This window comes from Hirundo rustica, chromosome 2 (genome assembly GCF_015227805.2).
Source record: "Hirundo rustica isolate bHirRus1 chromosome 2, bHirRus1.pri.v3, whole genome shotgun sequence".
NCBI lineage: Eukaryota > Metazoa > Chordata > Aves > Passeriformes > Hirundinidae > Hirundo > Hirundo rustica.
This window is the reverse complement of record NC_053451.1, coordinates 26,730,415-26,754,405: the sequence shown is the minus strand read 5'-3', so window position 1 is coordinate 26,754,405 and position 23,991 is coordinate 26,730,415. Positions and strand designations below refer to the sequence as shown.

The 23,991-nt window shown below is 46.0% G+C and overlaps 1 protein-coding gene across 2 annotated transcripts in view; it reads right to left on the bottom strand.

Moving 5' to 3' along the window:
* Nucleotides 1–10,259: 10,259 nt before the first annotated feature.
* Nucleotides 10,260–23,991, bottom strand: part of GTF2E1 (general transcription factor IIE subunit 1) — a 48,692-nt gene continuing 34,960 nt past the window's right edge. Inside the window, exons 3-5 of one of the 2 annotated variants that reach the window (XM_040056770.2) lie at nt 19,874–20,075; nt 14,940–15,187; nt 10,260–11,977 (exon numbers count right to left, since the gene is read on the bottom strand). In XM_040056770.2, coding sequence (XP_039912704.1) covers nt 11,547–11,977; nt 14,940–15,187; nt 19,874–20,075 — 881 coding nt within the window. In that variant the 3' untranslated portion in view covers nt 10,260–11,546. The remainder of the gene's footprint in view (nt 11,978–14,939; nt 15,188–19,873; nt 20,076–23,991) is intronic. The other variant, XM_040056771.2, reaches the window with a different exon arrangement.

Below are 23,991 nucleotides of genomic sequence, written 5' to 3'. Positions count from 1 at the left end.
TATCCTCGCCAGCATCCCTCTCCAGTGCGCTGCGCTCGCAGGACAATTAAATTACACTGCCGTTTGCCTTTCATCATGATCCGATTTACAGGGGAATTAATAGGGGCAGAGGAAGAGGCCTGCATGAAGCCAAAGCCAGGGCAACTGGCAGCTATGAGGCTTCTTGAAAAACAGGAAGCTTGCCAGGATGTCTTTATTAGAGAGGAGAAGAGAGAGAGAGGAAAGGGCTGCTGCAGGAATGAAAGGCAGATACAGACGTCAGCCTTGTTTACAGCAGGGATTTTGCACCGGTGCAGCTAAACCCTGAAGTTCAAAATCCACCCACAGGCATCTGCCACCAGCACAGCTGGAAAAAAAATCACAGCTGATGCTTCTTGGCAGCTGTAGGAAGAGGAAAGTCTGCCATACAAGAAGGGATTTTGTCTCGCTTGATCGCGTGGCTCCAGAGGTCACGCCGCACCTTTGAGCGGTGATTTCCCACATTTCCCTGAGGAACTGCTCCTCCCCTGAGCTCACAGGATCGATGTCCCCATGGAGCAGCCTGCAGCAACCCTGTCTGTTCCTGACACTGCCACCCTGATGGTGACCAAGCCTGTCACCCAAGTGGGACAGCAGGTGTCATGGAGACACACTTACTTGAATACACAATAAAACCCCAGCTTCTCACAAGTTGTTTGTCCGGGCTGTGAGTGTGCTGCTCTGCAGATGGAGACATGGCAGCTGGCTCTTGTAGTGCCACTTCACATCCAGGCTGGTTATGGCTTGGATGCCCTATGCTGCAAGCTCACCCATCGCTGCTGTTGCCAGCTGTGCTCCAGAAGCACTTTGGCAGCTTTGGAACAGCACAGAGAAAAAGCAATTCAACCACGGGGCCAGTGAGCTTTGTGCAGGGTGCACATGAGGGTGCTTTTGAAACAATTCTCCGTGTAAAGCCAGGTGAACTCCAAAGGCATCTGGTTTGATGGCACTCCTGCTACTCCAGAGCAACCCATGTACCTCTGTGCCATGCTGCCTCACGCCCGGGAGCAGTGCTGTGTGGTGGCACTGGGACAGACCTCTGCTAACTGGGAACTGGGGTGTTCAGAAGCGGGTGGAAACAAGAGGAACAGCGAAGAATGTTTCCAGGTCCATGTTCCCACTCTCCAGAGCCCCTGCAACACCTTTGCTCTTTGTTCACTGTTATGTTCCACGTTATTGAGATTTTTCTGCTCCCCTGAGTAGCTGAGCCCTTGGATGAACTTCCAAGTGCAGACTGTGGAAAGGGAGAGGAGACATGGTACCCCTAGAAAGCCATATCTCAAGTAGTTATATTGACTGTATCCTTAAATTTACATCTCCAGTGCCTCTGGCACTGGAAAGGCATGGTGGTATTTTTTGCATCTAATCCATTTTGAAGGTTGACTTATGGTAAACTTTTGAGATGTGCTGGAATCTCATGTTAACTCCCCTCTGCGTGAGGGACAGTCTCTCCAGATGACAGATCACATAACAGATAAGGGATGTCATTATCATTTCTCTCCAGAGAATATCATTATCATTTCTCTCCAGAGCTGGAGAAAAGCAACTCAGGTCATTGGAGAGTCTCTGAAGAAGCTTCCTGTGTATGGACTTCTTGGCATCAGGGGAATAGAGGTGATGGAGCAAAAGAAACGTATCAAAGACACTCCTGGAGTTTGGAGATTCTTGGGCAGGAAGAAAATGGTTCCAGGAGTCATAGCAGGTAGATCATAGCTGTACAAAGGTGTAACTGCCTCTCAGGGGCACAAATAGAGGAAATGTCACTTCTTAATTTCAGAAATAAAACAATTGATGGAGGGAACTAAGTAGAGAGCTAAAAGTTATTTGCATTCAAAAGAAGCCAAAGATCTAAAATTGCATAGTGAGTTCATTGGTGGGACTCTGTGTGTGTTACATACTGGTGAGGAGATGGCAAAGCCTGTGTGTACCTGATGAATGAACTAGCTGTTAATTCTTAATTTCCATGCCCATCTCCTCCCATCCTGTTTTCACCTGGGGCTGCCTCTCAGGGAGGCATGGTTCTGATACAGCTTTGTCAGTGGCACCAGTGGGCTGAGTTAGCTCAGGGGTCTGAGGACAGACGGTCATTTAAAGGGACAGCTTATTATGCAAATAATACCCTACTGCTTTGTTTTAATTACTGTTGCTTGAATTATGACATTGGCTCTGAGTGGCAGGGCCACTGGTGTGTTGTCATTGCCACCCATGGTCCCACAAAAGCCACCCAGCACAGCTCCTTGCAGACCTGGCCCTGACCCTGATCTCGGCTACACTCATCCGACTGCCCTTTTCCCATTGCTGATACAGTGCCAGCAGCAACTGTGAATGGGGAATCTCTACTGTCAGTAATGCTCAAGCAACCCCTAATGAGAATTCAGCACCTGAATGGTGTGTGTTGGTGGAGCATCACTTCTGCTGAGGTTTTACTCAGGTAGTGGTGGCATGAGGACGGTGGGAGACAGGCGTCCCAGCCAGTGACCCTCCGAAAGCAAGGGGAAGTGTGCTAGGAAAGGGAGGAGGAGCTGGAGAAACCAGTGTCACTGACTTCAGAGATGAAGTATTCTCTTTATACTCTGAAAGTGACTGAATAAAATGACTGGCATCATCACTGAGTTTAACAGTGTTGGATTATTTTAGATGACAGTTTGATTAGGCTGATTGGTGTTGATTTGTCCCTAAGAAGTGCATTACTTTAATATAGCCTTATATTCAAAAAATACTTCGAAATTATGATACCATTTATTAAAGTTTATTTGCTTTCTCCCAACTGGTGTGTTAGCTTTGCCCAGCACTAGAAGATTAATTTTTGGAGTGGAGTTCACAGTGCTGGTTCCAGCTGTGGGCAGTGCTGCCCACTCTGAGCACCTGCTCACAAACCACCTGGTCATGCAGGGACTCCAACCATCCTATTAATCTAGTAAAGGAGACAGCAGATAACCCTCATACCCTGCTGAAGGACAGTTCACACTGCTCTATTTTACACATTCTGGATAAACCCCTGGAGTTATGAAAAGCACTGCTTTTCCTAATACTATTAAGGCAAAGGACTTCTGAGGAGAGGAAGGAGGAGGAAACATTACTGAATCCTTGCTGAAAGCTGGTGAGATCTTATGGCCTGGGAATACAGCCAGCATCAAACCCCACTACACTAAGGTATATAATTAACCATACGTTGTTCCACCTCCACTTCCCAGTTGTGAACAGTGCTTATACTCACCGAAACCTTCCTGGTGAGCTCCCATCTGCACTCAGCCTTCCATGACACGGGAACAGAAATCACCCCTCATCTTCAGCCACATATTCTGGAGCCTTCCTCCTGACAGAAGGGCACCTGGAGACCCAAAGGAGCATTTTGAGGACACCCATGCAAGGTTTTGGGCAGGTCACATCAGGAAATGATCAAGGCATCTCTTGAGATGCTGCTGTAGTCTTTGGCAGCTCTTTGCTCATGTGCCCCATTATCTGGAGATGGCCAAGCACTACAGCAAGTGAAATAAAACACAGACTGGCCTTCGCCTCAGGCAGAAATTTGAGAAGGAGAATCTAGTTTAGTCCACCTGGAATTGCTGAAGGATATATCCAGGAAATTTCAAGATTGTCCCTGGCAACAGCAAAAGCCTGGGTTATTCAATCCTGTGCCTGTATAGGGTCAACCATGGCCCCAGCTCCTTTGGTTGCCTCTCACAGCTCAAATGCACTGGGATCACTCCCTCATAACCATCAGCTTCTCAGTCCTGCCAGGTGAGGGAAATGTTTCCAAGATTTCATTTAATACCTGTATTTAATCCATTAGTTCTCCCTACAGACCTCCTGAAGGCTGGGCTGTGATTAAGGAGGAGATAAGTGCCCTGTTTATTGCTCTCCTGATATTTCTTCGCCTTCCTCTATACTTTCACGGTTTTCATCCTACAGTCATGCAGTGCCTTGGAAATGTGCATGGGAGCCCCCTGCTCTGTCCCCTTGGGATGGGTTGGAGAGTCCACCCACACTCCAGCAATACAGCTCCTGCTCTCCTGTAAGGCCCTCTGAGATTCTGTGATTTTATGGAGTTACAGCCCTTGATGTGAGGAAAAGTTATCAGCAAAATGGACTGAGAGTCATCTGCAACCACTTTTTCTCCTTGATTCCTTGCCATTAAGCTGCAGGCTTGAGTATAATTTTTGTTATCTCAGTTTAAAGGGAAAATTCATTATTCTTCAAATTTTTCCTTTTCAAAACACAAGAGGAGGGCAGCAGGAAATGGCCAGGCCAGGAAGGAAGGAAAGCAACCATCTCCAGTAGACCATGTTCTATGTAGAGTTCTTTCTGGTAATATGCTCCATGAATCCTGCATTATGGCCTTGATTCCTGTAAAAACCAGAGAGGACAAGCATGAGTATTGAATCACAACAGTTCTCTCTGTGCTTCTGCAGCTGTCACTGCTACAGCAAAGGCTGCACTGGTCTCATTGAACACTTGGCTTCTTCTAGTGCTAAAAAGTGCTGGATTTCCTGTGCAGATCAATCCATTGGCAGCTGTGAGGTCAGAATGGTTCCCATTTCTGCTTCACTGTTACATCCCCAGGTGCCAAAGGGTCTCGAATATGGGACAGAGAAAGGTTCTGGTTCACCGCCCCTTTCTACTCAACAAACATAAATAATCCCTCAGTAATGCACAGTTTAGTTATTTCCCTCCCAATGTGGAATTCCAGTCTTGATGCTCTTTTTATTACTGACTTAAGCATAAAGCAGTTTTTATGTTCACTGAAGACTTGGAGTGCCCTACAGACTTTCTGCAACCAGGGAGCTGTTCATCTCCTGTTCACTGGCTTTGACCACCTGAACAAATGCACTGCTGCCCACAATATTCATCTGGCTTGTCTTCCATGTTTCTAATGGCTTGACTCACACCTTTCCTGGGACAGGTATCATTAGCATGTGAATTAGCAATGCCTTTAGTTTGTGGTACCACCTGTGTGCACCAAAAAGGTGCTTGAGCCTGCTGCATTAGAAGTAAAAAATGCAAAGAATTAAAGAAAAACAATCCCAACACTGGAAAAGCTGAAAATGTGGCATTTTGACAAATGTTCAGCTCTAAGAACCCATGTCTGCTGTCTGTGGACATCAGCACTTTTAGTCCACACTTCAGACAGCTGCAATGCTGTGACTGTCTAGTTAACAAAAACTCCAGTTATCATTTGCTACTCTTGGCAGTAGCTTCTATGTAAACCATACAGAAGTCCTTATCTGTTAAAGACATTTGTAAAATTGTCCTTAACCTTCCCAAAGGGGGACATGTCTGAGGAGGGCTGGGCAGCCCCTAACAGGCCTTTGTTTGTTTCTCATACACAGACTTGAGAGCACAAGTTCTGGTGAAATATTTGAGGAAAAAGATACTTCTCAATGTCGCAGTTGAGCTCAGTTTCATAACTAATTGCTGTGAGGTATCTTTGCACCAAACCTTTCAGCATGAGGAAAGCAGGAGTCAGATCATTCAAACGTACCTGCAAGCTCCTGATGAAATTGGTTGCTAACTTGGGATCTTCCTGATGCCTTTATATAACTTATAAGAGGTTGGCACACTTGGAAATATTACCCTTCCTAATGGGCTCAGCAACAAGAGGATACACCAGAGTAAATGCACCATAATCCAAGTCCTTCTTCATCACTTTGTATTTCTCTTTGCTTGGATACAGCACCCATGTGGCCTGGGAGAATATGCGAGAGTGAAATTTCTCTCATGATGCACCATTTTCTTAAGGCCAAATTTCCCTCTAACTCCATTTCCCTCTACCCTTCTGTGTTGTACTGGGAATGGTTTTCATCTCCTGACATCACCAGAAGGGCTGAGAGATGCTGAAAGCATACATCTTCCTGGAAGAAAGCACTGTGTGGCAACAGAAGAATAATTGTGGTGACAGGGCAGGGAGAGCAGGCACGTCTCTCAACCAAGATTTTACAGCCTCATTTATGTTAAAAAAATAGTTTTCTTGTTAGAAGCAGCAGGGAAACATGAGAAACTCAGAAACTCAAAATATTCCCAAGGAACAAAAAGGCTTAAAAAAATAAAAAATCCAACATGCTCCTACCAAATCAGACGTAGTTCAAGCAGAAAAGAATGCATGACCAGCCTGGGACTGATGCCTGTTTCCTACCCACTGCAGGAACTTCAGGGGCCTGAGCCCAGCCAGGGAGAAAACACAAACCATTCATTCAGCCTCTCTGCTGGGATGTGGCACAGGCTGAGGCTGTCATGGGTAAGACCTGCATGGTGCACCTGGCACGAGAGAGCCACATATCCCAGGAGAGGACATGGCACAAGCTGGTGGTTGTGAAGGGCTTGAAATTTAATTTTAAATCGACATCTGTGTGTGATTGCAGATGGCTTGAATTTATGGCAGCCCATCAGCACTGGCTGGGAGAACAACAACCAGCACCTTTGCAAAGAGCAGGTATTGATAATCCAACCAAAATGACCCAAGCAATCATTGCCTCACGTGGGCCAGGGCTGGTTCAGACACTGCAACCTAAGGCACACCCAGGTCAGCTGGCTACAAACATCAGTGGTGTCTGACATACTTGTCCCCCCACAATGCACGTCATGAGAAAACAGCAAAAGCATGGACTGTCCTACCAGAGCCTGGCAAATTTGGCACTGGCTCAGGCAGATCTCCACTGTCAGAAGTGCAGAAAATAAGTGCTTAAGACTGGGAAGATCTCTTTACCAGGAAGAACTGAGCCAGGCTTCTCAGCTCTAGGCAGAATTTTAGCTCACTGCAAAAGTACCAGTGCTCACCCTCCTTCTTCCAGCAAGTAACGGGATGGCAGAGGCTGGCGATTCAGATTCCAGGTGAAAAATAAGCACAAGCAGTATGTCAGGGCTTTAATCACATCGGTACGAGATGCGATTTTTCCTCCTTGCCAGATGTACCTTTTTTTGTACACAGGCATTAATGCTCGTGGAACAGCAGTTGATCAGCCTTCATTTTCCAGCTGGATCCCTGCCCGTTTCCCTGGCTGAGCAGCCCAAGGTTTCCTCCTGCTGCCTGGCCAGCCCTGGGCAGGGCTGGCGCGTTGGTGGCTGCGACGGCCGGGGCGAAGCGCACGCAGGGGCTCTAACGCACTGCAGTGGAGCCGCTTCCCATGCGGCCGCCTCAGCCTCCTCTCCGCCATCCCTGCCTGCTTCATTAGCATCGCACCGTTCAAAGGCATGGAAATTCAATTATATTTAGGTCACAAACACACTTTAAGCAAAAATACCTATTATATTTAAAGCATCTTGTTCAGAGACTGTCTGCTGCTTCAGGATGGTTGCACGAGTACTCACTGTCCTTAATGTTTTTTAATGAGATACCAGGTGCTTCCAAAGTCTGATTTTCGTTTGAATATAAATTAGGTTCATTCTCTCTCTCTCTCTCTTGCTCTCAATCGAAATGCTGGTAAATAAGAAACTGCTTTCTGGCAGTTCATTTAGGTATCCCAAACAGGCAAAAGCCCAGATTTCCTGGGATAACTTTGAAAAAGAGATAAAATAGCTCTGCCACAGGAACAGGACTGTAGTCCTGAACAGTCGGGTACTGCTCTGTGTGTGCAGGCAGGGAGCAAGCAGGAAGGCAGACAGCTTTCCAAGAGCACCAGCACTCAGACATCGCTCCCCACGCTTTGGGCTGCCACTCCTTTTAGCAGTGGCCTCTCCATGACTCTCTGTGGATTCACATCTTAAACAGATTCAAGCATCTGGCTACACCTCCTATCAAGGCTGTATGAGTGGATCTCCTTGGACTTTGTAAATATTGATCATTATTCTGGAAGCAGCTCGGCTGAGAGAAGCTACTCTTCAGCCCCAGCTCCTCTGCTGCTGGAGGAGACTTGTCTCACAGTCAATACACTTTAAACGGGAGTGTATTGTGATGCTTAGGGATCCTTGGCTGTCCATGCTTAGGTCGATACTCCCAAGCTGCCTGTTAACAAGCCTGGGGCATGGTTACCTAGGAAGCCCAGGGCTTCCAGTGGGATAAAGCAGTACCAGTCCTGGACAGCCTGGAGCAATTACCTGGAGCACTGTGTGACATACCCCTGCTCCAAAGGACAGGGCCCAGAGCCACCCTGGTTTATGAGACACACACCAGAGGAAGGGGGCTGCAGCTGCTTCCCCCTCACAGCCGGCCCCTGGACGGCCCGCTGGCTCGCCCTGCTGCCGACATGTCCTTCCACCTGCTCGTAACCTTTCCGTTTCCATGAAGGCTTTGTCTTGCATTTGATTCCTGAGACAATTTTCTCTCTCCTCCTAGGGAGGCACAGTAGGAGACAAAGACCCAAGCATAGCAGGTTACTTCCCCCCCCAGGCCGTCTTAAACTTCACAGCATGTCTTGGCACTGCAGGCATCACTGAGGCACGGCTCCTCAGATGTCTCAGGAAGGAGGTGGTGCTATTTTTCTGCCCTCTAGGATTCCTCCAGGGTATCTTCAAATCCCTACACTCTCACAGAGCAAGTCTGTTTATTCCAAGTCTGAAAGAGGCAGCAGCACAGGAAGACCTGGATGGAGGAAACCAGTTTTTGGAAGCTCAGTAGAGAAGATTGTAACGTTTCTGTTCTTCAGGGTTGACAGTGCACATTCCCTCCTACCAACAGCTTAGCTAATTTGCTCTGGCCTGCTCTGCACTGGGCCAGGGAGCACATAGCTCCACTGCAGTTTTCTTGACATGCAGCAGGAGCAGGAACAGAGGCACCTCTGACCATTGGGAAGAGGAGCACAAGCAGCCTGAGAAATGCAGATCTCTTTCCAGAGAGAGCTTCCTGTTCTCATATACATCCACAGAACCACAGAATACTGAGTTGGAAGGGACCCACAAGCACCATCAAAGTCCTACTCCTGGCCCTGCACAGGATACCCCCAAAAATCACACCATGTGCCTGACAGCATTGTCCAAATGTTTCTTGAACTCTCAGCTATCACTCATCAGATAAAATGTGCTTTAGGCCGGAAGCAGATACAGAAACTGGTTTGATTGGGGTTAGACAGAACATCCACCCAGGAAGGCCTGGCAGCGTTATTGGGTTAGCACTAATGCAGCACATGTGGTCCAGCAGGCAGGGGAAATGGCTGGGCCTCCCTCAGAATTGATGGCTTTATCCTTTGCATTAGCACCAACCTTCTGGCAGTGCCTGGCTCTGCTTGCAGAGGCTGTTTTTCCCTCCTGGCATGCGTGCACAGCTCCGTTCAGCTGCGGGAAGAGAAAGAGGGCACTAGCAACTGCCTCCTCTGTTCATTCAAGCCATGCTTGTCACGGACAGGGAAGCAGCCGTGTATGGCTGTCCTTCAACAGCCCCAGCTGGCTGGAACAGAGCAGAGCAGCCATCCTTTCTAATGCCAGCAACTGTTGGAGAGGCAGGAAACAATGATGGCATCTGCTCATGCACCTTTGACCTTTCCGGTCCTCCCGAGGGCTGCATGAGGAGGATGAAAGATGGAAGGCAAACCCCACAACCACCGCTCTGACTTCCCCATGTGCAGGACCTGCCTTGCTGAATGACAAAAACTGCAACTGCTGCACAAACCACAGTTAAATGGGCTTATTAAGAAAACCACTACTTAATAGATTTTTATGCTGGGTATTTCTTCACTTTGTCTTCACTAAACCTATAGCTTGATTTTGCAAACTGAAAACTCCGTGGATGGTCCTGGTGAGCTCAGAGCATGAGCAGCTTTCTGTATTCAGGATTAGTTCTCAGTTTCTGCTTTTGGCTCCTTGCAAATCTACCTGCTTTTCTCCAGTGTTAATATTGAATTCAGCTAGATTAAATCTAGACAGAATGGGTACAGCACTTTTTTTTTTCTGCTAGCTGATCACTGAACCTGACTTATCAGCTCTGTGACTTGCTATCTGGAAGCTTGATACAAGATCTTGGAAGCCAGTCTACACAAGAACACCATTTTAACCAGCAGTACGATGTCTGCGAGTCCTCTACCACCAGCCCACGCTTCCCTTGAGGAAGGAGGAAAGAAATGGAAGTGCTGATCAAAACCAGCCTCTGTTTTTTTACATAGCACTGATGTAATGGAACATCCATCCTGGAAGTGCAGGAGATTCCAAGAGGCATTCAAGGAAGCTCTGCTAAGGAGAATCAATATACAGTGGGATTTCAAATGGTCCTCTCAAAGGAGAGCTCAAATTGCCTTTTTTTTTTGCCTTGAATCCAATAAATCAAAGTTATAAGCAAACAACATTCCCAACTAGGCACAAGATAAACTGAAAGATGACAAAGGGGAGAAGTTTCTGTTTATTTATTCCTCTTTAAAATGACTTAAAAGAAAATTTAAAACACTATTTAAAAAAGAGGGGGTTCAGAGTATTGAGAAACTGAAAATCAAACCACAAAGGAGGCATTACAAGGTTAGCAGAACATAGAAAGCATAGTTAGTATAAAACAGATTTACAGTCTCAGTGAACAGCAAATTTGTACTGCCCATATAAGTGGAACAGCACATAATGTTGCCCCTACTTTCTGGAACACAGAACTCTTCTATAATTTTGTTTTATTGTAGTACTATGTAGGAAAACACAACCATTTTAAAAAAGCAACATTTTCAATTGAAAGAGAAAAACATTAAAAACATTATATTGCTCTATAGGCACTGACAAATGTCCTTCTGTGGTAAAAGAGTGTGCCAAGCAGAATTCAAAATCGTATAATTCCTCTTAAAATCATACAGCCCTGGTGAGATTGCAAATAAAACTTCGTTATGCCACTTCTCTGGCACTGCCTGACAGCAGCTCTACCCACTGTGAACTGTCTGCATGTTTTCATGGACAGGGCTAGGCAGAAGCAACAGGCAGCAATATTGGAAAATGAAGGTATCTCCCAGCAAGTCAGAGCACTGGCAGCTCAGATCCATGGAGGGCATCTGTTACACTGACAAAAAGTGACTGACTGCATGTGCTTGCCAAGGCTTTGGCTCAAGTTACACCTGACCCTGAGGTGCTGAATCCCAGTATGGAGCGAACGAGAGCAAGAAGAGGTTGCTCAGGCCTGCTCAGAAAGAGCCACTCTGGTGGCCAGTGGCTGCTGGCAGAGGGTCAGCTACAAGCCCTGTCTGAGCAGACAAGTGCTCCCCTCGCTGAGCACAGGCAGCTGTATGTTACACAGGCCCTGCTCTGCAGAGCGCTCTGCTCAGACTACGGAGCCCTTATGTGCCCTGAGAGCAGGCATGAGGACTTCACTGGGATCTGCAACAAAAATCAGCTTAAAGTCATCGGGAGAAAGAGCTGCTAGGGGCCTTGGAGAAAGTTAAAGCAGTGCCTGTGCAGGGCACCCTGAAGCAGATTTTCACCTTGTAAAGCATCCTCACTTCTGAGACTCGTCCTCCCCTACGTGTTTTGGCACATGCAGCTCTGCCGCGGCCCCGCTCACGGGGAGCAGGATGCCTGAGATTAGCAGTGACCCTGCCTGCGCACAGGGGAGGGAAGATGCGCTCCAGCCTTCTGTTCTGCCAAAGAGCCTCTGCCTCAAAAAGTCACCTTTTAAAAAATGCCACGGCAGGGACCAGTTAATCAAACATGTCCTCGAACATGCGTTGCCCCATGGCTATGTAAACCTCTTTTTCCTCTGGCGTCATCTGGGCCACCAGCTCGGGGCGCTGGCTCACTTGGCTGTAAGAATGCGGACGCCCAGCCACTGTGACAGTGGGGTCTTCTGCCACCACCTCGAACTCTTCATCCTCCTCCTCCTCCTCCAGCCCATACGTCGTGGTGGCCGTGGCGGCAGGGCGGGGAGGGGACTCCTCCTCCGACTCGCTCGTCTCGCTCTCGGAGTCGCTCGCGTTGCCGCCGGAGAGAGGAGCGGCACCGCTGACGGTGACGGCGGAAACGGAAGGCGTCTTCTTCTCGTGGATGAGCAGGGCCCGCATCACCTCCTCGTTGTCATCCAGGGCTGCCCGGCCCTCCTCACGCTCCTGGAACGCATCCAGATCCCGGCCCCCTGCAAAGGGACACAAGGGAATGAGCATTTCCTCACAGAGATCTGTGTGACGGCCCTGCAAGCTTTTGTAACCTTCATTAATTACTGCTGCTGAGCTCAGCTGGCCAAGTCACACCCTTCCTCTGTGCCAACTCCTCCTCTCCCTTGAAAGGCAGAGACAGTTATGTCTCATTATGGCAGAGCAAGTACTGACATTTCCAAGGAGCTGGGAGGCCTAGAGTCACTGTGGCTCCCAGATGCAAGCCTTGACCAGGAGCATTGCAAGTGAAGACAACAAATGCACGATGGACGGGCACCTGGAAAAGACTTCCCCAGAGAGGTGTCCAACTCAGGCATTACAGTGGAGCAGAAAGCAAAGCAGTCCTTAAAATACAGACCCCTATCCTGCTGAGCTCCCTGCCTGTAAGGGTAATAGAGAAGAAACGGATCCAGACAAAGAATATGTGGAAACTATGTGTTATAACACAACATTTAGAGCAGCCATGCCTGGTGAGCTCAGAGGGGCATCTATACAAGGCAGGAAGGGGAAAAGCTCCTTACAGGAAGATGGTGGTGGCATGGAGCAGATGCAGCCGACAGCCTGCAGCCCAGCTGTGCAGCACAGCACTAACCAGTGCCTGCTCTCCAAGCTGAAACACAGCCCAGACAGTCCCTGTGGCTCCCTGCACCTCTTATTTGAAGGAGACTGCAGTGTCCCAGCTGACACACCTGGCCTGTGCTCCTCTTTCAGTAACTTGGATGTACAACAGCTGGGAGGGTTCAATATGGCTCTGGTAGGCAGGATGGCTGCAGTTCATGGATGCAAAAGGTAAAATTCTGCTCAAAAAGTAGCATCCCACAGAAAACCTCTCTTAATTCCTCATTTGGGTGTGAGTCCACCTAGCACAAAAAGAACTACAGGCAGTATGGAAAAAAAATAAATAATTTAAAAACCCCACAAACAGAACAAAAAATTAAATATGGGAAAAAAAAAAAAAAAAGAGTCCTAAAAAGTAGGACAGGCTCCCTGTGGCAAACTTTCTGTCTTACACCAAAAGATGCTGCCCATGAACAATTGCTGGAGCTGAGGTGTTGGCATTCTGCCTTCATACAGGCAGCCACTTGCCCATTTCTCCAAGATACAAGACCCTCATGGTTTCAGCACCACATGCAGCCACACAGCTCCCAAGTCTTTCCCCTCTCCAGTCAGAAATGTGCTGGTTCCGTTTTTCAACTTGAGATGAAAAAAATATTGTGAAGGAAGTAAGTTCTGCATTTAGCACTAAAAGCCAGGGCAGTTTGTGGTCACTCCTTTCCTGTGGTAAAATAAAGGCCAAAAGAAGCATTCCTAATTTCACCAGAGTTCTGTTTTCATTGTAAATAAAGCTGTAGTAATGGGTGGTGGCTACAACTACTAATATTAGAGTACTGCCAAATTCCTGGAAGAAAGGAAAAAGAAAGGCATTATGCTGGCAGTCGTGTGCTCAGCTCACTGCTTGTGACTGTGGAACATAAGAGGCTGTAGCAGAGCACCTCGGTGAAAAAATATCATAGCTCATCACACTGAGAGCTGTGAAAATACAACAGCCAGAGACAGCTCCACAAAGGCTGTCTTCGTGGCTCAGAGAGGCTGTCTCTTGCTTGCAAGAACTGTTTCTGCCAGATCCAAGCAGTGAATCTTTTCTGTCAATGGTCTCTTCCTGTCCTTCCTGTTTATGTGTTGCAGCAGCAATTGCAGGCCATTTCCACAAGCTCCCATGTTGATCTTCAGTATCTGAGTAGGTTAAGCAGCGATGCCACCATCCTGTAAGGAGATACTCCACCTCCATGTCCCTTAGTGACTTCTTGAGAAACATTTATGCTGTGTACACCAAAAGTTGTCTCAAGGAGTTGATTTAAAACTACAGGTGAATTGAATGTCTAGCAGAAAATGGGGTGAGAACTCACCATGGCTGGTGAGTAACAACAACATCTGCTACAGACTGCAGGAGCACGTTGTTCAATCGTCTCACTTCACTTAATCTATTTGAAAAATGTTTTGGGATCCATAATACATTTGAAAGGCACTACATGCCAACAAGTTCTTTATGTATCCTCTGACCACCATATCACATCTATTTTCTTCACTTCTGTTACACCTAAATACTCCACTCCTCTCCTGAACATGGGATGAATTCCAGGGTCACATACTCACACACAACTCCCTTTTGCCATCTTTTCTTCCTAGGGTATCAACAGTTTCAGTCCATAATCCTAAAATTACTCTAAAGATTGTACCTACTGACTCATTCTTGTAAAAATTATAAAAGGTCTCCATTTCCAGTTTTAGCATGGAAGCTTAAACAGCACAAAGCAGAATGTTTCTACTCATGGTTATAAGATCTTGACCCTGGTCTGTGGACAACCTGACCCCAAGATGAATGAAAATAAAAGCAGAGATAATAAGAAACAAACAGAAGGGAAGAAAGACTCACCTGTCATGGTGACAGACCTTCCTACTGTACTTCCAGAAGCTCTATTTCTGAGTATTCTTCATATATAACAAGTTTTGAGAAACAATTGGCAAGAAGGCTAGCAGCATATAAACACTGCTGGTAGATTTAGTAGATTTCAGAGTCACTGAACATTAATAAATGTTACTTTTCAGCAGTGACCTGTTAGGGAGACAGCTTTCTAGATGAAACTGAAAGACCTTCATCTAGAAGCAATAAGCTCTCAAGGTGGAAGACATAACAGTTAATTAACATTTTAGAAGCCCCCACAAAATTTCATGGACAGCTCAGCTTTACTGCCCTAGATTTCAATCCTGGATCCAAGGAATTTTTACATCTGCCCACACACAGGTGCTTTGCACAGCAGAGGGGAGCAGATGCTCCAGTGCTGGGAGCAGCAGCCGTACACGCACAAAGCAGAACACATTTGTGACAGCACTGTAAAGGCCTCGTGTAAGCAGAGCAGCACTTCTGCTCTGTGAATTTCTTACCATCTTTGATTTCGTCAGGGTCATAAGCCCCCTGCACCGTGCTCTCACGCAGCCAAATGGGTCTCTCTCTGGCTGGCTTCCCTTCACTTGCAGACCTGCTCAGATCCTCCTGGTCCTCCATGCTGATGACAACATTCTGGGTATACAAGTCCTCGTACGACGGTCCTTTTGTAGTCCATGCTTCCTGATGGTGCCCGCCTGTAAGGCCAGCTGCTGCCCCCGAACCAGCACCAGCCGCACGCTCCTTGCTACGTGGAAGTTAAAGAGAGAAAAACAGAGCTCTCAGAACAAGCCCCTCCTTAGACAAAAGCACTTAAATTATGATTAGTTATCTCCCATTATCTGCACTGAGAACTTTCATTCTCAGTTCTAACACATGCTGCCAGGAATTTCTGTGCCAGCTTGCTGGTTTGGGAAACTTGTGGATCTCTAGTGAGAAACCCTACACAGGGCCAGGGCAACATCCACCAGAGACACTGAAGAGACAGCTCTAGAGATGCAGATGTGCGCATGTTAAAACAAGCGTAAAATCCCAGAATTCCCTGAAACAAAAGCCACTGCAGCAAAACACAGTCAAACAGTAGTCTGGTATTTGCAAAAGCCTCTTTTTGGCCTTCACACACCAATCAAATACTGCATTAACATAGCACTGAAGTTTTAACCAAGTTAGATAGTAGGCCCAGGGACTCAGCATGCTCAGAGCTGTGAACTGTTATCCATCACAGGACTCCTGAAGGAGTTAACTCCCCGTGAAAAACACAGTTCACACCTTTGCTTGAACTGTGAGTGACAATGTACATGAGAAGTCACCTCTCCTGTGTTACACAGGAGAGCTGTACTATCCACAGACGCAGCCTTGGGAGGGCTGGAGAGCGAAGGCAGAGAAGAAAGAAGAGAGAGCACCTTAAAACCAGAGGATTAGGGCTGGAGAAAGGCTTTGTGTGCTGATGGCGTGCAGGAGGAGAGAGAACTGCCTTCACTGTGGAAAAGCTGGAGAAATAAAGGGGCTGACCCATGTGAAGGCAGTCAAAGCCTAGCCCTCCTTTGCTCTCAGCACACTTCCCTCGAGGGCCCCTTCTAGCTCAGGAGACTGATGGAGAAAAACATTCCTGCTTGGATCTGATCAAAAGAGGGTATCAGGTGGAATATTTTCTGCACACTGATGATGGCAATGAGCCTAAAATACACCCTGGCCTGTGCTGCTGCATATGCATAGAGTGGGGAAAGCCAAACTGTGTGACTGTTCCTCTACTTCAGAATGAGATTTCATCTTTCCAGAGAAACAAATCTGCTGCAGACCGCACCCACCCTCAGCTAAATAATTTCAGTCATCTGATTGCTGGGGGTAGCTACAGCTTTTCATGAGGAACAGCCCTGCCTTGACTCCTCCTCTTGTCCAGAGTAAATCCATCAGGAATACTCCAGGATGCCAGCTGAGGTGACAGTTGTCATCAGTGAGCGTGGTTCAGTTGCTGCTGTCTACCCAATGACCTTTTCTCCAACCAAGCAGCTTAAAATAAAGTTGCATTTGAAGAGACCTGACTAATATGAAGGGTTTTTTTTAGTTCAGCAAGGACATTACCACTGTCTGATGAGCTAATTCTGCTGGATTTTTAGATGTACAACGGAGAGGGGCAATTACACGGGTAGGTGAACATCACTCTTCCCCAGATAAAAAAATACTGGTGTGTTCAGCCACAGTGTTGATCGAGCCTCTGACAGCCTCTCAGTAGTGGAATGGCTGGGATGATCTGTTAACAGAATACTCCACAGCAGCCATGTTAGCATGTCTCGTGTCCTCAGCAATCCTGCAGCCAGCTCTGCCAGGAGAGCTTCACAGCAGCCTTGAATTTTAGGGCAGGAGGCTCACGCGCATGTATTTCTTACGTAACCTAAGGAAGCACACGGAGACCTTCTTCCCAGCGTGTTATTTCAAGTGTTGGTACCTTTCAGCTCTCCAAGACAGGCGTGTGTTCTGTGAAAAGCACCACTCTGCTTCCCACACAATAGAAATCTCTAACTAGTTTCCCTGACGATTTTATGTAATCCACTTTCCTTGCAGGATGCACAATGCAGCTCTCACCCAAGCTCTCCCTCCCCACGACTACAGCGTGACACTAAACCCTCAGTAGTGCCAGGAGCTACCTAATAATACTTTTGCACAGAAGCCCCTCGAAGTGTGCCTGAAATTAACTTTTTTCCTACACAGAACCACAAAACACTTATTCCATGACGTCAGGAGCGTTTCAATAATGAAAGCAACACTTCTAAGAGACACCTACAGCACTAATTGCTTCACGTGAACCACTGCAATATCCCACACTGAGCTGGAGCTATCTACACACTTTCTGTCTCATTTTGGACCCCAGTGAGCTTTGCAAATGTGCCTCAATTTTTGTCTTTTTATCTTCAGTGACACTGTTGGTAGGTGTGAGCACCACCCCAAGACTACCTAAGCAGGGGAAGAACACTTCTTTCTGCAAGAGGAGAACTTGCTCTTCAGCAACCTGTTCCAAAGTACAGGCTTAGACACCACTGGAGCAGGCACCAACAAAAGGCCAGGAGTGAGAGCTGCCTTACAGGCAGCACAGAGCAGATGAAGGGACCTCTTACATCTCTCTTTCTCTCTTAGATCCACAAACTACTTGTTCCCCACCTTGCTCTAGACTTCAAATGGCCACCCTGCAGGCTGGAACTGTGGCAGCTCAGTGGCTACATTTAGGCTGTTTTATTCACCTGATGGAAATCCCGAAATGAGCGGTTTAGCTGCCTTCTTTAAAGGCAACATAAATAGCCCTTGACACAGCTGAGGTATGGCCCACAGAAACCACACTGTGCAGTGGGCAAACAACTTGAAAATTTCATCTCAATCCTGCCCAGACTATTAAGAAAGGTCTTGGATAATGGGGATAACTTTTTTTTTTTTTTTTTTTTTTTTTTTTTTTTTTTTTTTTTGGCCACATCTGAGATAAAACAAAACACATTTTCACTGTGCTGCTCTTAAGAGCTTCAACTTCACAACAGACAACCCATGGTTCTTGACAGCATGACCACAGAAAATTAATTCAGTGAAGATTTTTTGTTAATTGAATTCATGCTATTTTGACACAAGGAAATAGAAGGGTTATTAAAATCCGTATTTTTTTAAAAAACAGAGTTTAAGTAAAGCAGGTTTATTTTGAAACCTGTGGGGCTAATTCATGCTCTCCCATGATTAAGAAAATTAACAACCTCTTACGAAAACGTAAATGAAGATCTACCCAGTTTCCCAGGGCAGGTGAATGACAGTTATGCAATGCCAGTGGGGGCACTTAGAGCTGTAATTCTCCTAAAACACGTGAAGTTGCCCAAGTTACTGCAAAGAGAAGATGCAGGCATCTTGTGACCTTTTCGCTTTGTTTCAAAATCACCAAATGTCAGTTTTGTCAATGATTTCAGACACTGAAGACTCCATAAAAACAGAGAGAATAAATAACCCAGGGTTTGGCACTTTAAAAAAATCTCACAGCAGTGCTTTCATGGAATTAACTGCTTTGAATTAATAAGAGTTAATAAATAATTAAATCGCTGTATGTGCTGAAGAAAGTTGTGTTCAAGTAAGCATTTAAAAAGCTGCCTATTTATTTTGTCATTCCTTGCACAGAGTAATTAATCATTTACAATGTTTTTTAAGTATTTAAGAGTCAAGTAAGTGGGCGTTGCTATTTAATCATGGGACTGCACCAGGCCTCTGCTGTGATAATTTCCTGTACACGAAAAGGGAAGACTGAAAAATTACTCTCTTTTTGGTAGGGTTAGCCCAGTTCTACTACTTAAACTACTGAAAAGGGATTTTAAAGCAGTCTAGTGATTCAGCTTGGGTATAAAGGCTTCAAAGAATTCCCCATATCACCAAAAACATGTTGAGTGACCTTGGAAAAATCTTTTCTGCTCTTTATATTGCTTCTGTTTTTCTAGCAGAATGATGAGGGGAAAAAAAAAATGCTACCTTCTTGGCTAGAGAAAGAGTATGAACAGACAAAGATTTTTTATTATATTAATTAGAAGCTGTCTAGCATGAATATATGAGGAACATTCTTTCTCAAGGTTAGCCTGAGAGAAAAAAAAAGTATCCTGCTTGCTCTCCTATTAACTTAAGCCAAGCACTCCAAGGCACTGTGGGAATGCTTCCCCTCATGGTACAGTTCTTTTCCCCCATGTGTATAATTAATTTTTTTTTAAATACAGAGAAGTGCATCACATTTCACCACAGCTGACAAAACTGACAGCTCCCCACATCTTTCTGCATTATTTAAACATCATCTGTTTTTGTGAAGCTAGGAATGTTCTGAAAGAAAGTGTCATTTCCCATGGGTAAGAACATTTTAAGGAGTTTTTGATTCCAACATGGTCTTCTGAAAAGAAGAGGTGTGTAACAAGTAGGGAAAAATCAGAAGGGAAAAAACCTGCTTATTAGAAGCAATGTCTTCAAACTAGAATGTTGTAATACGAGGATTTGAAATACAAGGTGTGGATTGCAGATAGCTTCATTTCAAAAGCTGAGGAGAAGCAAAAGGAACAGATGAAAGATAAGTATTTGAGAGATAGAAGGCAGCATAGATGGCACCTTCAGAACTTTGTCAAGCAGCTGCAGTTTGCATTTTTTAAGTATTGGGCCAAGGGCTTGGCGTGCACACCAGCTGCAGCAAGGCAATTCAAGCATCCCACCTCACAGAACAATACATGCAGAGGGCAGCCATGTGCCTTGTTTAGTAAAAAATGGTTACAGCCCTCTGCCTCCTTGTAAACCTCACATCCCTGGAGCAATCTGTCAGTTGTTTGCATAGTTGGGGCAGTACAAGCAAGCCCTGCACAAGGGTCGGGAAAGCCGCACAGAGCAGAGGAACGCTCTACAAGGAAGGAGTACAGCGAGGGAAGACCAGGCGCGCTCCCACCTCTGCTTCAGGGCGGGAATCTCTGTGGGTTCTGGCTCCAGGATTTCGTAGGCTAAGTTAACGTCCTCCGTCTCCCGAAGCAGCGCGTAGATGGGCTCAATCTGCTCGTTAAATCTCGCAACGAGCGTCCTCGCGTCCTTTTTGGGCATCGCCGACTCATCCTCTTCCACTTCGGTCTCGCAGAACGTACAGCGGAAAGTTCCTAAAAGCAGAGAAGCGGCTCAGCGTCGGCAGGAAAGCGGCAGGCCCGGCTCCTCGCGGAGCCTTCCCGACAGCGGCGCCTTGCCGTTCCCTTAGCTGGATGCTAAGGAGTTTTTCTGCCCCGAAAATCCCCTCCCACACACGCTGCACCTGGTTATTATTCAAGCAGACAACAAAGCAAGCATTTTGATACCATCCAGTGATACCCAGCTGGGTACAGTTTCTCGCTCTGAAAAGCCCAGATGGGCTGCAATACCTCGACTGAGACGTCTCCTGATCTCCCGTCCCTCCCTCCTTGCGGCACATTTTAAATGTCAGCTATGACTGGGCTGTGATAAAAAGCTACACAGTATCCTCTAAGGAGTTCAAACATCCTCTGTTTCAGGTGCCTGTGCTGGTATCTCCCAGGCCACACCGAGAGGTTGATTTCACAATAAAACTGTAGCTTTACACTGCACCAAGCAGTAACTGCTAATCTGATCATTGTCCCTTTGCAGCTACTGCAAAAAAGAGACGGCTTCTCCTTCTGTTCTAGGGCCAAAGCAGGCAAAAAAGTCATTACAGCACTTGCAGAGCAGCCAGGGCAAAAACCTATCCCAACCAACTCCCATATTAGCTCCTTGAAATTACGAATGGTAAGATAAGAATCATGTGAATAGCAGTTAAAAATAAGTTTGTTTTGCAGACCTCATCAGGATCTATAAAAACAGGTCAGACTGAAACGGCTACATGGCAAAGCAGCTACAAAAACCCCACTGATCTCCTGCACAGCAGCTTCTGGGTTTCATCGCTCCATCTGTGAGCAGGACCCTTGGGGCGGTATGTGCACAGTGGGACCTTTCCATCTGGTCTGCTAGGAGGGAGCAGCACACTGTAATGACTTTGTCTTGCAAGTGTTGGACTGAGAACATACCCCTGCCACCTCAGAACATGACATCCAGAGTGATGCTCACAGGCTTCTTGATTTCTCTTGTCCCTGGGTGGTATTTTTTATTTATCCATTCTGTGACACCCGTGCACATTCAGCCTCACCTCTCGACGCCCCAATGAAGAAATGACAAGATCTTTTTATCAAGAAGGAGCCTGAGGACAGGTCCTGCCATGGAAATGGCAATCTTACGTATAAAAATCAGAATGAGAATCAGTATTGAAGACTGCTATGTCACCAATGCTATGTACAAACACAGTCAAAAGAACAGGGTTTGCCCAGGGCACTTGGGCATGATGTAATGAGACAGGCTGGCAAGCCAAGGCTTCTGGTACCTTGCTCTGCTGCTTACACAGATTTGCTAGTGTTGTCACTTCATTTTTCAGCACACCTCCTTCCCTGCCTGTAACACAGTGATAAAAACAGACCTAACTTCTTCAGCGCTGGTTGTGAGGGCTAGACAATGCTCGCACTCGTCTCAGCAAACACAAAAAGCACTGTTTGTGACAGAAGGGAGGTCTGTTGCCTCTCACCAGTCTGCAGAGATGCAGTTTTGTACCCAGGCACCATCTGAGGTAGCTTTTGCTCATTGTTGCTCAGAAATTAATGCATGTACGTGGCCTGTAAAATGGACACATTTCCTGCAATAAATCCTCTCTTTAGAAAGTTTGTCTTATTGACATGCAAAAGCCAGAGCAGCCAACAACAGCACTATGCAAAGGAAAAGATCAGTGGATAAAGTGCTCTTCTCTCCTATCCAAGCATGAAACACTTCCAGGCTGTAAAAACTGTCCCTACTGATTCAAAACTGTTCATTATATAAGCTGTCAGCCCAGCAAAAACTGAATCCAACATTTGGTCTCCTTATCCCACATCTGAGGCTATCGCTGTGACATAAGTTAAATCAATTTAAAGTAATTAGCACATCTCAGTTCCCATAATGGACTACAGGAATAAGCACAGATTAATAAAGAACACTCCCCTCCTTTTTACACTCCCCTCAAAAGTCCTGTTACGTGTTCCTGAGACAGCTCAGACTTTCCACACTTCCATCTGTGAACCCCAGGAGTATCTGCAAAAGATTAAGATCATAGGGAGAATGGTTCCAATTCAGAGTACCAAAAAATCAGGAAATAAATACAGCTCTAATGAAACAGAACTCCTAAAGCTATCATGGATTTACTGCAACTTCCACCCCTCAGGGTTCTTAATAAGCAAAAAAACTTAATAGATGAATTATGTAAAGAATTTGGGAATGAGTGAAAAGACAAGCTTCCTCCATTAATATGCTGGTTTTTTTCAAGGTGATGCAGCATTTCACAAGAGGCATATGTGATTAGAGATCTGGGAAGCTGCTTTGCCACAGCAGATGGCATTTGCAAGTTGCAAACCTCTTTCATTAGTTTTCAAGAGGTCAGAAAATGTCACCAAGCTTTTATGACATGGCACATCACATCAGCAGTGACACATGTTCCTTTCAGATATGAACTGCATGTGACAAACATGAAGTGGAAGCCACCCAAAGGCTGAGAATGGCAATGTTTCCACTCCAACGATGTATCTTTTCCTTCAGCCCTTACACAACGGAGTTTTTCAACTCCAAAATGCTGCAGAAACCAAGACTAACAGACATCCTGGAGCAAACAGACATGAGGCTTTTCTGCATCTTGGAAATGCTAACAGAGAGCACATACATCCCCTTCTCTGAACACATGCTCAGGCACTCTACAGACCTCTCTGGCTGCATGTTAAAAACCAGCCATCTGAAAGAGATCTCCTCTCATGCTCCCAGACTCTGTGGGGCACACACACTGGTAGTCTGGCTCCCCAAGGCTTACGAAGATTAAAGCAGCTCAAGCTCTCATGTATGGGGCCAGAATATTTAGAGATAATTCCTAATGACTTGAATTCACTTGAGAGAAGGAAAAGGTCAACTACCCACAAGCATTGAAGGCAGGATGTCCAAGTGTGCGTGCTGCATCTGCTACAGTTAACACATTTAACTGGCTACAGACTCCTGAGACAGAGTCCAGACCCTGCTCACGCCCTTCTCAAAGGGCTCAAGCCTCACCTCCAGCCCAACAAGGGGTCTTCCACTCTGTCCTTTGGGATGCTGCCCAAGACTTTCACTACCTTCTTAAGAGACAATTTGATTTTCAACATCAGCTTATTCCCATTCATTTCAAACCTAATGACTGTTCTGCCAAGAACTGTACCTCATCTCATTCAGTTTCCATCTTGCTGTTAATCCTTCAGGTGTATTTTCAAACTGCTGTTTTATTCATCCCTCAGTCTTCATTTTGCAAGGCCATATATTCTTCTGTATCTTTTAAAACTGGCCACCCATTCCTCTGACCCTGCTAACAGCCTCACTGACCCTTTCTCCAGTTTGCTCTCATCTTTCTGCTGTGAAGATGGAAGTATAGACAAGTGTCCAGAGGAGCTCTCCCAAAAGCTCAAAGGCATTAGTGCTTCTCTGACAGCCACTGAGACCTTTTAAGATCACTTTTTAAGAGACCACGAAAGTGCTGCCTCAATTATCACAAGACCTAGCAATGTTCCAGATCTTTCTTTTCCTTTGTATCTTTCCTTCACCTTTGTAGTTTCCAGCTGATGAACTCCATGTTTAAATTAGACTTTGCATTAGATGGTAGGTGCATGACACTACTTCACAGTATAATCTTTCAGCTCCTTCAGCCTTCACCCTCATCCAATTCGTTATTCTTGACTGCATCACAAAACATTAAGCTAATTTATTTTCAAAATCTCCCACAACCTTCTTTTAGAAGTAGCATTATTACCATTACATGGTGAGTGAGCTGAGGCACAGATGGCACAATTTCAGAAGTATCTGCTGATTTGAGCAGTACTTGATTTAAGATGCTTTTCTGAAACTTCTTTTTCAGAACAGAACATGCAGTATTCTTACCACTCTTCCTTCAGGCTCTAGGATTGGGCATCTCCAATGAGTTGGGTACAATGGCTAATA